Source organism: Diceros bicornis, chromosome 3 (genome assembly GCF_020826845.1).
Source record: "Diceros bicornis minor isolate mBicDic1 chromosome 3, mDicBic1.mat.cur, whole genome shotgun sequence".
NCBI classification, from domain to species: Eukaryota; Metazoa; Chordata; class Mammalia; order Perissodactyla; family Rhinocerotidae; genus Diceros; species Diceros bicornis.
In genome coordinates this window covers 96,740,860-96,753,398 of record NC_080742.1, presented here as the reverse complement: position 1 = coordinate 96,753,398, position 12,539 = coordinate 96,740,860, and the positions used below count along the sequence as shown (strand labels likewise).

The following is a 12,539-nucleotide window of genomic DNA, read 5'->3' as shown; positions in this document are numbered from 1 at the left end:
AAACGTCAGGCTGAAGTGATACAACAGAAGAGCAGGACCCCAGTGCTAGAGGGGCCCTCTACTCCCAAAGGACGGAATGCCCCTTCCCCAGCTCTGGGGATCTCTGAAAGCACAAAGGGGGTGTTCAGGTGAAGGAGCCCCCAGAGCCTGACACAAGGAGATGAGGATGGCAGTAGGGCCTTAACTGTGAGGCCCAAGTAGGTGACAGGCCCCTGCTCACAACTCCATGTCATCAGCAAAAGGCCTCGCACCCTCCCTGCATTTCCTCTAAGGCCAAACCCACCACCTGCTGGTGGGCGTCCCCCTTCAAATGGAGCCGGAGGAGGAAGCAGATGGCCCAAGGCGAGGCCCATCTGCCCCAGGGGTGCTCAAAGGTCACTATGCTACGGGGGGTGCCTGCGGCTGTGGCCAGACCCCACCATGCCAGAGGTCGTGAGACATCTGCCAGCAACATGCACCCACTTCCTCTGCCCCTCGGCAGCCGAAGTCCAAGACCCGAGAGCACAGGGAGAGGAACGCTGGGCAGCGCAGTGGCCCGGGTTCCGGTCCCCGACGCCCCGTGCCGTGTCCCCGGAGGTCGGTCAGCGCCCAGCAGCCCCGCGCCTGCCTCCTGAGCGGCTCCCTGGAGAGCAGTGGCGGGTGCCCCGCGCGCGTGGGACCCGGCGAAGGCGCCGATGGCCCGGTCAGTGCCTCCCACGCTGTCGCGGTGACCGAACCCCGCTCCAGGCCCGGCCCGCGTCCGCCCGGCCGCGGCAGCGTGGGGGTGTGCGTCGAAAGAGGGCGCCGCGGCGAACGCCACCCTCCCGGGCCCGCGGGCGCTGGGCCCGGGAAGGCTGCCATCCACTAACGGGAGGCTCCGATCCCTCGCCCCGCAGCGGGGCAGGGCAAGAGCAGCAGCTGAGACGCCTCGCCGGCAGCGGCCCCACCTCCCGGCCCGCCGAGGCTCTCCGCCGCGCCCACCCACCCCGGCCATGCTTGACCACATCTGGCCCCAGTGCCCCAGCACCCCTGCGGCTCCGAGCGCACCCGTTCCCGAAGCGACACCACCCTCGCGCCCTGGAGCACTAAGAGCAAAAAACGTGTCCCCTGGCACAGGACCGGTCCCCAGCCCCAAAGTGTCCCCCGACGAGATATGGCGAACCCTGGACGCTGGCTCTGCAGCGCGGGCGATAGCAAACCGCGTGGCCCGGATCTCTGGCGCGCGAGGACCCCCGACGGGGAAAGCGTGGCTGGGCCAGGCCGGGCCCGCAGAGCCTCCGGCTGTCGCCGGAGAGGCCACCGCGCCCCAGCTCCCGCAGCCCCCGGCTCCGCTCACCCTCGATGGAGATGACGTGCTCCCGGATCTGGTTCTGCAGCGCCAAGTCCTCGATGCGCTCGATCAGGTCGTAGATGGCGTAGATATTGGGATGCACGGACTCGAAACGCTGGATCTCGGCCCGGATGGCCGCGGAGTTGGAGAGCGCGAACTGCTGGGGGGGCCCGCCGGCCAGCTGCTGCGAGGGGCCGCCGCCACCCCCGGCCCCCGGCCCCGCGCCGCCGAACTGCCCACCGCCCCCCGCGCCGCCGCCACCGCCGCCGCCGCCCCCAGGCGCCGCCAGGCTCGGCTGCTGCTGCGGGCTCTGCCCCCCGCCCGCCTGGAAGTTCATGGCTCCGGAGCCGCGGGGCCCGAGGCGGGCCCGGCTGGGGCCCGAGGCGGCGCTGCGGCGGCGGCGGCGGGCGGGCGCGCGGGGCTGGCGGGGCCGGGACTACGGAGCCGGCGGCGCGGGGTTAGCGCATGGGGCCGGGGGCCGGGGGCCGAGGCCGGGAGGCGACGCCGCGCACGCTGTGGCCGCCGCTGCCGGGCGCTTCCCGGCGCGGCAATCCCCGCTGCCTCGGACCAGCCTCCAGCGGCAACAACAACGGGACCGGGAGCGCGCGGCCCAGGCCCTCCCCCCGCGTCATGCGCACGCACCGCCGCCCCCGCCGGCTCCAGCACACGCAGCTCAGGCCCCCCTCCCCGCCGCCCCCGCCCCTCCTGCGCGCCAGCCCCAGCGCCCCCGCCCCTCGCTCGCTCCCTGGTTCTGCAGCCTCCACCCCCGAGCCGCGCGCTCCAGCCCTGGTGCCCCGGCCCCTCCCACCTAGCCTTGGCCCTTCCGCCTCTTCTCCAGCCCCAACCCACACCCGCCGTGAGGGCCACTCGCTCTCAGGGGACGGCTGCCCTGGCCTCCTCCTGGCCCCGGCTGTCGCTTTCGCCTCCCTGTGCTGGTCTGAGTGGGGTGTCCGATCTCTCGGCAGTGCCCGAACAGTGCCCTACGCCTGAGGGTGCTGATCAACGCGGCTAATTGGCCAAGGAGGGCCGCCAGCCCAGGACCGGCTGCGCCTCACTTACGTCGTCCTGCCTTCAGTGCAGCACAAGCTCCCCTGTCCCCGGCCCCGAGGTCAACCCTAGAGACTACCCCGTCCCCTGGGGCTCTCCCTCTAGCCCTCCCCTGGACTCTCCACTGCTGGCTGCAGCACAGGCTGGAAATCTGGGCTCTTGGCTTCTATTTCCAGTTCTCCCTGAGAAAGTCATCAGTGATGTCCTTGGAAATGACACTTTGAACAACAACATCCCCACTCTTAATTTCTGCTCTCTCCTAAAAGACCTTCCTGCTGGACTGAGGAGGGTTCCGTGACCGCTGATGGAACCCACTGGTACATAGAGGAAAAAAAGAGAGGAATCAAATATTATGCCTTCTTCCCCCACTCACCCCATTCAAGACACTTACCAGAGGCTCTCTTAATTGTCCTCACCCCCTTGTGCATTCTATGTTCCTGTCCACTCCTTCTGGAGCCAGGGAGCTCCCTTCAATGTCCCAGTTCCTCTGTATCCCATTGCTAAAGCTGTCTGCAGTTCTGCTAGCCACCCCTCCCCAACCTTTCCTAAAACCCACCAGAGGTGGAATGAGCAGGGCACTGACCCAGCCAATCAGCCTGCCGTGGCTGCACCCCAATGTTCTCTGGCACAGTTAACACATATCCTTTTTACACATACTTCCACTTCCCAGGCCAAGCTGGACCTTTCCCCAGCATAAAGTTGCCCCTCATTCAGCAACCCACACAACTTTGCCCCAGTACCAACCTGGTCACCATTCCTGAGTTTCTTGTACCTTCCAAAGAACTAGATGCAAGCTAATCAACACCAGGGGCCTCCCCAGCTCCTGAGAGATATGGGTTCTATTTACCTGTTTGATCTTAAGGATGTCTTGTACCCTCACTGGGCTTCATCTACAAAACAAGTGGTTGAACACAACACCTAGCTCTGATCTGTAATTCTAAAAGCGGTATCTAACATCTCTTTTAGATGCTTAATTAGAATTGATGGGGCCGGCCCCTTGGCTTAGTGGTTAAGTGCATGTGCTCCGCTACTGGCGGCCGGGTTCAAATCCTGGGCGCGCACCGACGCGCAGCTTGTCAGGCCATGCTGAGGCGGTGTCCCACATACAGCAACTAGAAGGATGTGTAACTATGACGTACAACTATCTACTGGGGCTTTGGGGAGAAAAAGGGAAAAAAAGGAGGAAGATTGGCAATGGAAGTTAGCTCAGGGCTGATCTTCCTCAAAAAAAAAAAAAATAGAATTGACAACAGGAAGTTGCACCAGGTACCCCCCCCCCCCCCCCCCCGGGAGAGATGCTGAAGGTAAAGAGTTCCTCAAATGTGTTGCCCCAGCAGCCAGCACACCTGTTTTAGCGCTGGTGGGCTGTCTACCTGCCTGTCTCCTCTATTAATACATGAGCCATATAAAGGCAGGGACAGGGCCTGATTCACCATTGTATTCCCAGCATCTTGCACAGTGCCCGACATATAATACACATTTAATAAATGTTTGTGGAATAAATGAATGAATGGAAGGGAAGGAACTAGAGATAACTTAGTTCTTTTTCTTTTTTTTTTTGGTGAGGAAGATTGACCCCGAGCTAACATCTACTGCCAATCTTCCTCTTTTCTTGCTAAGGAAGATTAGCCCTGAGCTAACATCCGTGCCCATCTTCCTCTATTTTGTATATGGGACGCCGCCACAGAATGGCTTGATGAGCAGTGTGTAGGTCTGTGCCTGGGATCTGAACCAGCAAACCCCAGACCGCTGAAGCAGAGCGCCCAAACTTAACCACTATGTCACCAGGCCAGCCCGAGATAAGTTAGTTCTGTACGTTATAAATCTAAATTGACTTTCCCAAGGCAACACTTGGAGTACTTACTCCCACAAGTAGGCATGTGCTATGGGAACACTAGGGTACACAACTTTTAATCAAGACTGGCCTATAAAATCCGGGATGTGAGATCTCTGTGCCTATAGGAGCCCAGAGGAAGGAGGGAAAATCCACAGAAATTAGCTGGCCCAGGCCAGGCTGAGACTCAACATCCTCTACACAGTAACAGGCTAACGACCCAATTTCTAGGGCCAGGTTTGGGTGGAGGGAGTGTTCTAAAACTAGGTGAGCAAATATCTACTGAATGGCAGATTCCTTACATAGTTTTTGTTTTTTCTTTTTGTGAGGAAGATCGGCCCTGAGCTAACATCCGTTGCCAATCTTCCCCTTTTTGCTGAGTAAGATTAGCCCTAAGGTAACATCTGTGCCCACCTTCCTCTATTTTGTATATGGGATGCTGCCACAGCATAGCTTGATGAGCCCTGCATAAGTCCGTGCCCCGGTCCGAACCTGCCAACCCTGGGCCATAGAAGCAGAGGGTATGAACTTAACCACTACACCACCGGGCCAGCCCCACCTGACATAGTTTTCACACATTTAGTAAGCCACCTAATTTCTTCCTTACAATTGCCTTATGAGGTATGTTTTAGAAATGAAGAAGTTTAGGGGTCAAAGAAATTCAATAACGCATCCAAGGTCATATAGTTGATAAGCACGGGACAAGGGATCAGCGTTTGTGCCAGGTTCCAAAGTCCATGCTTCTTTCACAGTCTTGCAGGGGCGAGGTGGAGGAGGGGACCAGGGCAACAGGACAGCCCAAGCCACCCTGGCCAGCCCCGGGGACTGGTATCCTCAGGCATCCTGGTGGGGCAGCCCGTGGGTACTGGGTTCTGGGCTGAAGAATCCATTTAGCGGGCCCAAGGTGCCTGCTGGCGTCCACTCTTACATAAGGGTAGGCCGGGGTAGAGCCTATCTGAGCCCCCAAGAGTCTGCATCTCGAAACACGGGTGCGCTGACGTGCACTGGCTGACGTCCGTTTCTGGAGTGACAGATGCTCTGGCTGCGGGCGGGGGAGGGGGCGGATCCTGCTGCCGCCCAAACCTCTGCGCGCTAGCACAACCCCTGAACCCGCCCCCGCCGGCCTCCCAGCTACTTGCGGGAACCAGCCCGCCGAGCCCCGCACGTGGGTCTGCATGGCTGAGGGCGGGGACTGCTCACGGAGCTACACTACAAGTCCCACAATGCGCCAGGCGGAGGCGTCGGGGGCGGGGAAGGAGGGGTGTCTTCAGGTGTCTGCGACCTCGGCGCCTCCCGCCCGGAAGTGCCCGAGGGTCTGCTATGGAGCTGGCGCAGCCGGGCGGTGAGTACCCGCGCCGTGACCGCGCCCACCCCGCCGCCCCTGGCCCCCGCTCGCCCCGCCCGGGGCTCGCCCGTGTCCTCCCGCGGCTCCGGGGGGCGGGAAGATGGGAGGAGTGATGGAGGAGTTGGGGGTGGGGAGGGCGAAGTCTTGGATTCCCGGGCGTGATCTGGGGTCTGCAGAGGCTTGGGTTTGCAGAGGCTTCCAGAGGAGGCGCAGAGTCGGTCTGCCGCGGGCTGGGGCTTGAGTGGACCAGGAGGGACCCAGTTGGGTGAGGGGTAGCAACCCTTGGAGGCTCCGGATTGCCAAAAGGCGGAGTTTGACGTTTGGTGTGGGGAAGCCGTGGGAAGCAGTCCCGTGCCGCGGGTGGGATTTGGGTACATGGTAACGGGGTGGGGGTGGGGGGCATAGAGGCCCTTTTTCTTCCCCCTTGGAGAAACTTTAGCGACGGAGTAGATAACCTTTGGGGTAGATAAACTTTGGGATGAAGTGGACGGAAGAATAGGTAAGCTTTGGGTGAAGTTTGGTGGAGGTTGAATTTAGGGGAGAGGTTACTTAAAAGGTCAAGGCCCTTACCTCGGATAGGGTTTGGGTGAATTGGGGAACTGGTTAGAGACCAAGAACTCAGATTACAAAAAGTTAGGACTTGGCATTTGGTGATGGGAGAGGGCACACGAGGCAAGTTTGGGGTGACTGGGAGTCAGAGCAGTCTGTGCCCCCGGGGTGGCACTTGGTAAGGGGGCGGAGGAATGAGGGCTGCAGGAGAGTTGTGGTGGGATGGCTCAGGAGCCTGCTGAAGTTGAGACAGCTCTTGGCCAGTGAGCCAGCTCCTCATGGCTTCTTTGTGCCTCTCCAGCTCGGTAGCGTGGTGGGCAAGGCGGGTGCCATGGCCCTGATTGAAGGGGTAGGTGATGAGGTGACCATCCTTTTCGCGGTGCTTGCCTGCGTTCTGGTGCTGGCTCTCGCCTGGGTCTCAACACACACCGCCGAGGGCACCGACTCGCTGCCCCAGCCGTCAGGGATCCCAACACCAGCACAGCCCAGCGAAGCTATGGCAGTCACTGACAGCATCAGAGGGGAGGCCCCAGGAGCAGAGACCCCCAGCTTGAGACACAGAGGTCAGGCTGCACAGCCACAACCTGGGACGCCGCTCCCAGCAACGCCGCCACCCCCGGACTCCCCTCAGGAGCCCCTAGTACTACGCCTGAAATTCCTCAACGATTCAGAGCAGGTGGCCAGGGCCTGGCCCCACGACACCATCGGTTCCCTGAAAAGGTAAGCTGGGATGAGGACAGGAACGAAATGCTAGAGTGGGGTGGGAGTGATCACACACCTGGAAGGGCCACCAGAGCTATCTGAGACTGCTCCCTCATTTTATAGATGAGGGAACTGAAGTTCCCAAATTGCAGACTGTGTTGTTGCCCTGTAGCAGGAGGGGACCCCCTTGAAGGCCATGACCTGGGTGGTGGGAGGAGGGCAGAGATGAGGGGTGGGAGTGTTGTTCTGGGCAAGGGACTAGGATTGCCTGAGGCCTGCTCTATTACCCAGGTCCCTCTTTCCTCAGGACCCAGTTTCCCGGCCGGGAACAGCAGGTGCGGCTCATCTACCAAGGGCAGCTGCTAGGAGACGATACCCAGACCCTGGGCAGCCTTCACCTCCCTCCCAACTGCGTTCTCCACTGCCACGTGTCCACGCGGGTCGGTCCCCCACACACCCCCTGCCCACCGGGGTCAGAACCAGGCCCCTCAGGGCTGGAAATAGGCAGCCTCCTGCTGCCCCTGCTGCTGCTGCTGCTGCTGCTGCTCTGGTACTGCCAGATCCAGTACCGGCCCTTCTTTCCTCTGACCGCCACTCTGGGTCTGGCCGGCTTCACCCTGCTCCTCAGTCTCCTGGCCTTTGCCATGTACCGTCCGTAGTGCCTCCACGGGCTCTCGGCAGTGTTGCTGGCCGCTCTGGACCTTGCTCCCCACGACACGGTGGGAGCTGCTGTCTGCCCAGGCCTGCCTCTCCGGCCTGCCTCTTCCCACTACCCTGGAGCCCAGCCGTGCGCCGCAGGGCACTCCGGGGGCCGGCAGAGGCCCCTCCCTGTGACCTCCATGGCTCTGGGCCACCTCCCGGGGCTGCTGGCCCTCAGGCCCCACTGACAGTCGGCTCCTCGGTGTCAGGCAGCTGCTGTCGCTGCCTTGGCCCGGGGCAGAGCCGGGCCACGCCCCTGGGCCCGTCCTAGTGTTCTGAGGACCCAACACATAGCTTCTTGGGCTGATCTGGGGACCCAAAGACTGTGGGCGGCTGGTGAAGGGTAGCTGGGAGGAGCGGAGGGGGTTCTCCGGGACATGCGCAGATTAAATAACTGTGAAGTTTTCACTCTCGGTGTGTATCTGGGTTTGTGGGCCGTGGGGGCAGGGGGCGGGGAGCCCTCGCCCACTGGGAGAAAAGGAGTGAAGGGCTGTACGGGGCTCTCGCTCCTGCACAGCCTGCCCATACCGGCCGCTGGCTTCCCCTCTCCTCTGCGCCCCAGCTTCAGCTCCCAGCTCTCTGGCTCCGCCCCGGTGACGCGCGCGCAGCTTCCCGGAAACGGGGGGAGGGGCCTCGCGGCGCCCCGGCGCGCGGGGTCTGACGGGAGCCACGTCTTTGCTGGCGGACGACTGAGCCGGGATTGGTGTCCGGGCGGCGATCCGGGGCTGCTGGGAAGATGGCGGACTCGGTGGCCCGCCGATGAGGAGGCCGCGGGGGGAGCCCGGCTCCCGGGCCCCGAGACCGACTGAGGGAGCGACCTGCGCGGGGCCTGGGGAGTCATGTAGGGGCGGCGCCTGCGGGGCGGACGCGGGAGGGCGGCGGGAGTTGGTGTTGGCGACAGTGACGACCGTCTCCTGGCGCCCCCGGGCCGGGTGGGTGTGGGGGCCCCTGACACCGCCGACTCCGCGCCGCCGCAAAGCCGCTCTCTCAGCCCCACGGGCGCTCTGCGAGGTGGGCGCCGCGTGCTCGTTTCACGGGCGAGGAGGCTTGGGCGGAGAGACGAAGCCACTTGTCCAAGGTCACGCAGCTGGTAAGTGGGAGCGCCCAGCTTGGAACCCAGGACCGTCCGGCTGCGGAGCCCGTGTTCCACCCTCCGCGCCGCCGCCGCCGCCGCCTCCTGCGGGAGGGGGAGGTGGTCGGGAGGGCGTACGCACCGGGCGAGCTGGGCTCCAGGCTTGGCGCCACCACTAACCCGATTCGTGACTTCGGGCTTAACTTAACCCCTTCGCTTCTCTGGGCCTTGGTTTCTCCACCTGGGAAATCGAGGTAATGCCAGCCCTGCCTGTCTCCTCAGGCGTGTAGGGAAGATCAGAGGAGATAATGCATGTGGAACTGCTTTGTAAATGTCACTGCGCTGAGCACGCTGAAGGACTGTGATTGCTGCTTCAAATGAGTGGAAGGAGGCAGAGGGGCGGGGTGGGGAAGAGGACCAGAGCGGTCACAAGGAAGGGTGAACACGAGTCTAGGTTGCTCCGACCCCAGGCCTTCTGAACGGGAAGTGAGGTGAGGAGCAGATAGCAGGTCTTTCTCCCCTTTGGAGAAAACCTCACCCCCTTTTCTGGGCCACCCCTCAGGGTCTCCATCACCCAACTCCATGCTTCGAGTCCTGCTCTCTGCCCAGGCCTCTGCTGCTCGGCTGTCTGGCCTGCTGCTGCTCCCACCAGTACAGCCCTGCTATCTGGGGCCCAGCAAGTGGGGGGACCGGCCTGCTGGAGGAGGCCCCCATGCAGGCCCTGTGCAGGGGCTGCAGCGGCTTCTGGAACAGGCGAGAAGTCCAGGGGAGCTGCTGCGCTGGCTGGGCCAGAACCCTACCAAAGTGCGTGCCCACCACTACCCTGTGGCACTCCGTCGTCTGGGCCAGCTCTTGGGGTCTCGGCCACGGCCCCCTCCCGTGGAGCAGGCCACCCTGCAGGACTTGAGTCAGCTCATCATCCGAAACTGCCCCTCCTTTGACATTCACACCATCCACGTGTGTCTGCACCTTGCAGTCTTACTTGGTGAGGAGGGGTCTGGGGGTTGGGTGTTAGTGGAAGAATAGAGAGAGCAGCAGAGGCCCTGAGATCCCTGTCAGAATGCACCTCTCCGGTTTTGCCAGGAATGGCACGGGCCCCGCACACTGGCTGCTGCTCCCCGGCATCCACAGCAGACACGGGGGGTCAAGCAGCATTTGTCCAGCCTCCCTAGGGCGCCACTCCAGATCCCTTGTAATCTAGTGCTCTAGGAAGCCATGACAATGTCACCATTGGCAGGAGATGAGAACTTATTTGTCCTCTTTGTATAAGGCCTTCCCCACAGGCTGTTGTGATACCTCCTGTTCACGCAACATTTCACATTTCTCCAGTGTTTCCATTTATGCTAGAGCAAACCTTCCAGCCCAGAATGTGGAGACGAGGAAGGTTGGGAATTCACTAACTAATCCCCATGACTGGAGCGGAGCAGGGCAGTCCTTAGCAGGACTGCCTTCTCTTACCCTCTCCCTCTCAGGCTTCCCGTCAGATGGGCCCCTGGTGTGTGCCCTGGAGCGGGAGCGAAGGTTCCGCCTCCCTCCGAAGCCGCCTCCCCCTCTGCAACCTGTCCTTCGTGGTGGGCAAAGGTTGGAAGCTGCTCTGAGCTGCCCCCGTTTCCTGCGGTATCCACGGCAGCACCTCATCCGCAGCCTGGCAGGTGCTGGGGGAGCTAATGGCAGGTGGGGAGGGGCAGAGGAGGAGACAGGTGATGGTGTCTGGGCTAAGGTGGAATCTAGTCTGGAGGTCTGGCCTGAGGGTCCAGCGTCATGGGCTGTTCTTCGCAGAGGCCGGGCCAGAGGAACTGACCCCGCACGTGATGGTGCTACTGGCCCAGCACCTGGCCCGGCACCGGTTGCGGGAGCCCCAGCTTCTGGAAGCCATTGCCCACTTCCTGGTGGTCCAGGAAGCCCAGCTCAGCAGCAAGGTGGGATTACCTCCCAACCTCCCACGCTCCTCTCCTAGTCATCCTCAGTCACCCTGTCAGGCTCAGCTGCCTGTCCAGCTTGATTGGCTGCTTCCTGCAGCAGACAACCCAGGGAGGCTCTCTGCTCGTTCCCCCGGGACTCCATCTTACTCACACCCTCGGCTTGTCCAGCTCCCCAGCACTTATGCCTGGTTCTCTGCAGTTCTCCGGGCACTCTTAGCGCTGTCCCAGCTTCATTGATCCCACTCCTGAGCCTTCAGGGCCAGACCCACAGCGATGTCTCCTCTGCTTGTGTGGATGAATCACGTGGGGCTCAAGACTGCTCATGCTGTTGAACTTCCAGTGTGTATGTCACGGGTAGTAGGATTGTTCGATGTTATAAGCTTGCAGGCCACGCCTCCCCGGGGTTCAGCTTGTAAAGGATGTTGGAGAACCGTTCTGTGCTGTGCTGGGTGACAGGCTGCTCTTTCTCCACAGGTGGTACAGAAGTTGGTCCTGCCCTTTGGGCGGCTGAACTACTTGCCCCTGGAGCAGCAGTTTATGCCCTGCCTTGAGAGGATCCTGGCTCGGGAAGCCGGGGTGGCCCCCCTGGCCACGGTCAACATCTTAATGTCCCTGTGTCAGCTGCGGTGCCTACCCTTCCGAGTCCTGCACTTTGTCTTTTCCCCGAGTTTCATCAACCACGTCAGTGGTGCGCAGCCAGGAGGGCCGCTGGGAAGGGAAAGTGGGGTCGGGAGTCTGCAGCCCAGCAAGCCTCAGTCCACTGTCCCGCAGGCACCCCTCACGCCCTGATTGTGCGGCGCTACCTCTCCCTGCTGGACACGGCCGTGGAGCTGGAGCTCCCAGGATACCAGGGTCCCCGCCTTCCCCGAAGGCAGCAAGTGCCCATCTTCCCCCAGCCGCTCATCACTGACCGTGCCCGCTCCAAGTACAGGTGGATGGGCACCTTGGGGGAGGGGAAGACGGGAGGGGCTGGCCCGCAAGAAGCACAGAGTAGAAAAGCCAGAGGGACCGTGAACTGTCCACGCTGATGCACTCTTAGCAGTCACAAAGAAAAAAAACGGCCTTGAGGCAGCAAAGGCATTTGCCTGGGGTCATGGAGCTAGGCGGACCGAGCTAGCACGAGACTCCTGAGAGCGGTGCTCCTTCTCCCTCAGTCACAAGGACATAGTTGCTGAGGGGCTGCGCCAGCTGCTGGGGGAGGAGAAATACCGCCAGGACCTGACCGTGCCTCCTGGCTACTGCACAGGTGAGCTCCAGATGCGTGGGCGGTGGCCAGCAACATGGAGCCCTAGCTAAAAGCCAGTGGCCCTTTGTCTCCCCCCCTCCAGACTTCCTGCTGTGTGTCAGCAGCTCTGGTGCTGTGCTTCCTGTAAGGACCCAGGACCCCTTCCTACCATATCCTCCCAGGTCCTGTCCACGGGGCCAGGCTGCCTCTCAGCCCACTACCCACGACCCTGCCCAAAGGTAAGGGAAGAGGGTAGGAGACCCTCCTAGGCCTCCGTAGAGAGCATCCCTGAGCCCCCGTCTGTTCCCTCTCCAGGGTGGTGCTGATGCTGCGGGAACGCTGGCATTTCTGCCGGGATGGCAGAGTGCTGCTGGGCTCCCGGGCTCTGCGGGAGCGGCACCTGGGCCTGATGGGCTACCAGCTCCTGCCGGTGAGAGCCTCTGCCTCCGTCGCTCGACTCCATGTGCATCCTCACCCCACCCCCACCCTGCAGGCCTTGTGGGTTAGTAACCTGCTGCCCTCTCCCCCACAGCTACCCTTCGAGGAACTGGAGTCACAGAGAGGCCTGCCGCAGCTCAAGAGCTACCTGAGGCAGAAGCTCCAGGCCTTGGGACTCCGCTGGGGGCCCGAAGGGGGGTGAGGGGGTGCACACGGGTTCATGATGGCCCCCCTATGGGGGGTGGACAATTTGCACTTTGGTTCCCTCTGTTTTGGTTTCTCATTAAAGTCCCTTCCCTTCCCCATTGCGCATCTCGTTTCTGGGACAGGGAGTGGGCTGGGTCCCCTCATCTCTTTTCCATTCGTGCCCCCCCATACAGAGACAGAAAGCCAGGGA

General features: G+C 62.0%; 3 protein-coding genes across 9 annotated transcripts in view; 2 read left to right on the top strand and 1 right to left on the bottom strand.

Annotated features, from left to right (window-relative positions):
• The window catches only part of AGAP3 (ArfGAP with GTPase domain, ankyrin repeat and PH domain 3), a 58,132-nt gene extending 56,255 nt beyond the window's left edge, over nt 1-1,877 (bottom strand). The window contains exon 1 of one of the 3 annotated variants that reach the window (XM_058533407.1): nt 1,316-1,877. In XM_058533407.1, the coding sequence (XP_058389390.1) occupies nt 1,316-1,646 (331 nt within the window). In that variant the 5' untranslated portion in view covers nt 1,647-1,877. The remainder of the gene's footprint in view (nt 1-1,315) is intronic. The other 2 variants (XM_058533389.1, XM_058533396.1) reach the window with 2 other exon arrangements.
• A 3,556-nt stretch (nt 1,878-5,433) lies between these two features.
• TMUB1 (transmembrane and ubiquitin like domain containing 1) lies at nt 5,434-7,906 on the top strand. Its single transcript, XM_058533341.1, has 3 exons — nt 5,434-5,532; nt 6,386-6,804; nt 7,094-7,906. The coding sequence occupies exons 2-3, from the start codon at nt 6,416-6,418 to the stop codon at nt 7,443-7,445; spliced, it is 741 nt and encodes a 246-aa protein (XP_058389324.1). The 5' UTR covers nt 5,434-5,532; nt 6,386-6,415; the 3' UTR covers nt 7,446-7,906.
• A 253-nt stretch (nt 7,907-8,159) lies between these two features.
• Nucleotides 8,160-12,431, top strand: FASTK (Fas activated serine/threonine kinase). Of its 5 annotated transcripts, none has more exons than XM_058533302.1 (10): nt 8,160-8,326; nt 9,120-9,542; nt 10,030-10,209; nt 10,337-10,476; nt 10,954-11,167; nt 11,251-11,404; nt 11,634-11,725; nt 11,808-11,943; nt 12,020-12,134; nt 12,237-12,431. In XM_058533302.1, exons 1-10 carry the CDS (start codon nt 8,245-8,247, stop codon nt 12,342-12,344), a joined length of 1,644 nt encoding a protein of 547 aa, XP_058389285.1. In that variant the 5' UTR covers nt 8,160-8,244; the 3' UTR covers nt 12,345-12,431. The 5 variants fall into 5 exon arrangements, with proteins under 5 accessions (XP_058389285.1, XP_058389275.1, XP_058389311.1 ...); XM_058533292.1 differs by having other exon boundaries at nt 8,161-8,326; nt 11,251-11,410; XM_058533310.1 differs by having other exon boundaries at nt 8,247-8,326; nt 8,840-9,542; nt 11,251-11,410.
• The last annotated feature ends 108 nt before the right edge of the window (nt 12,432-12,539 follow it).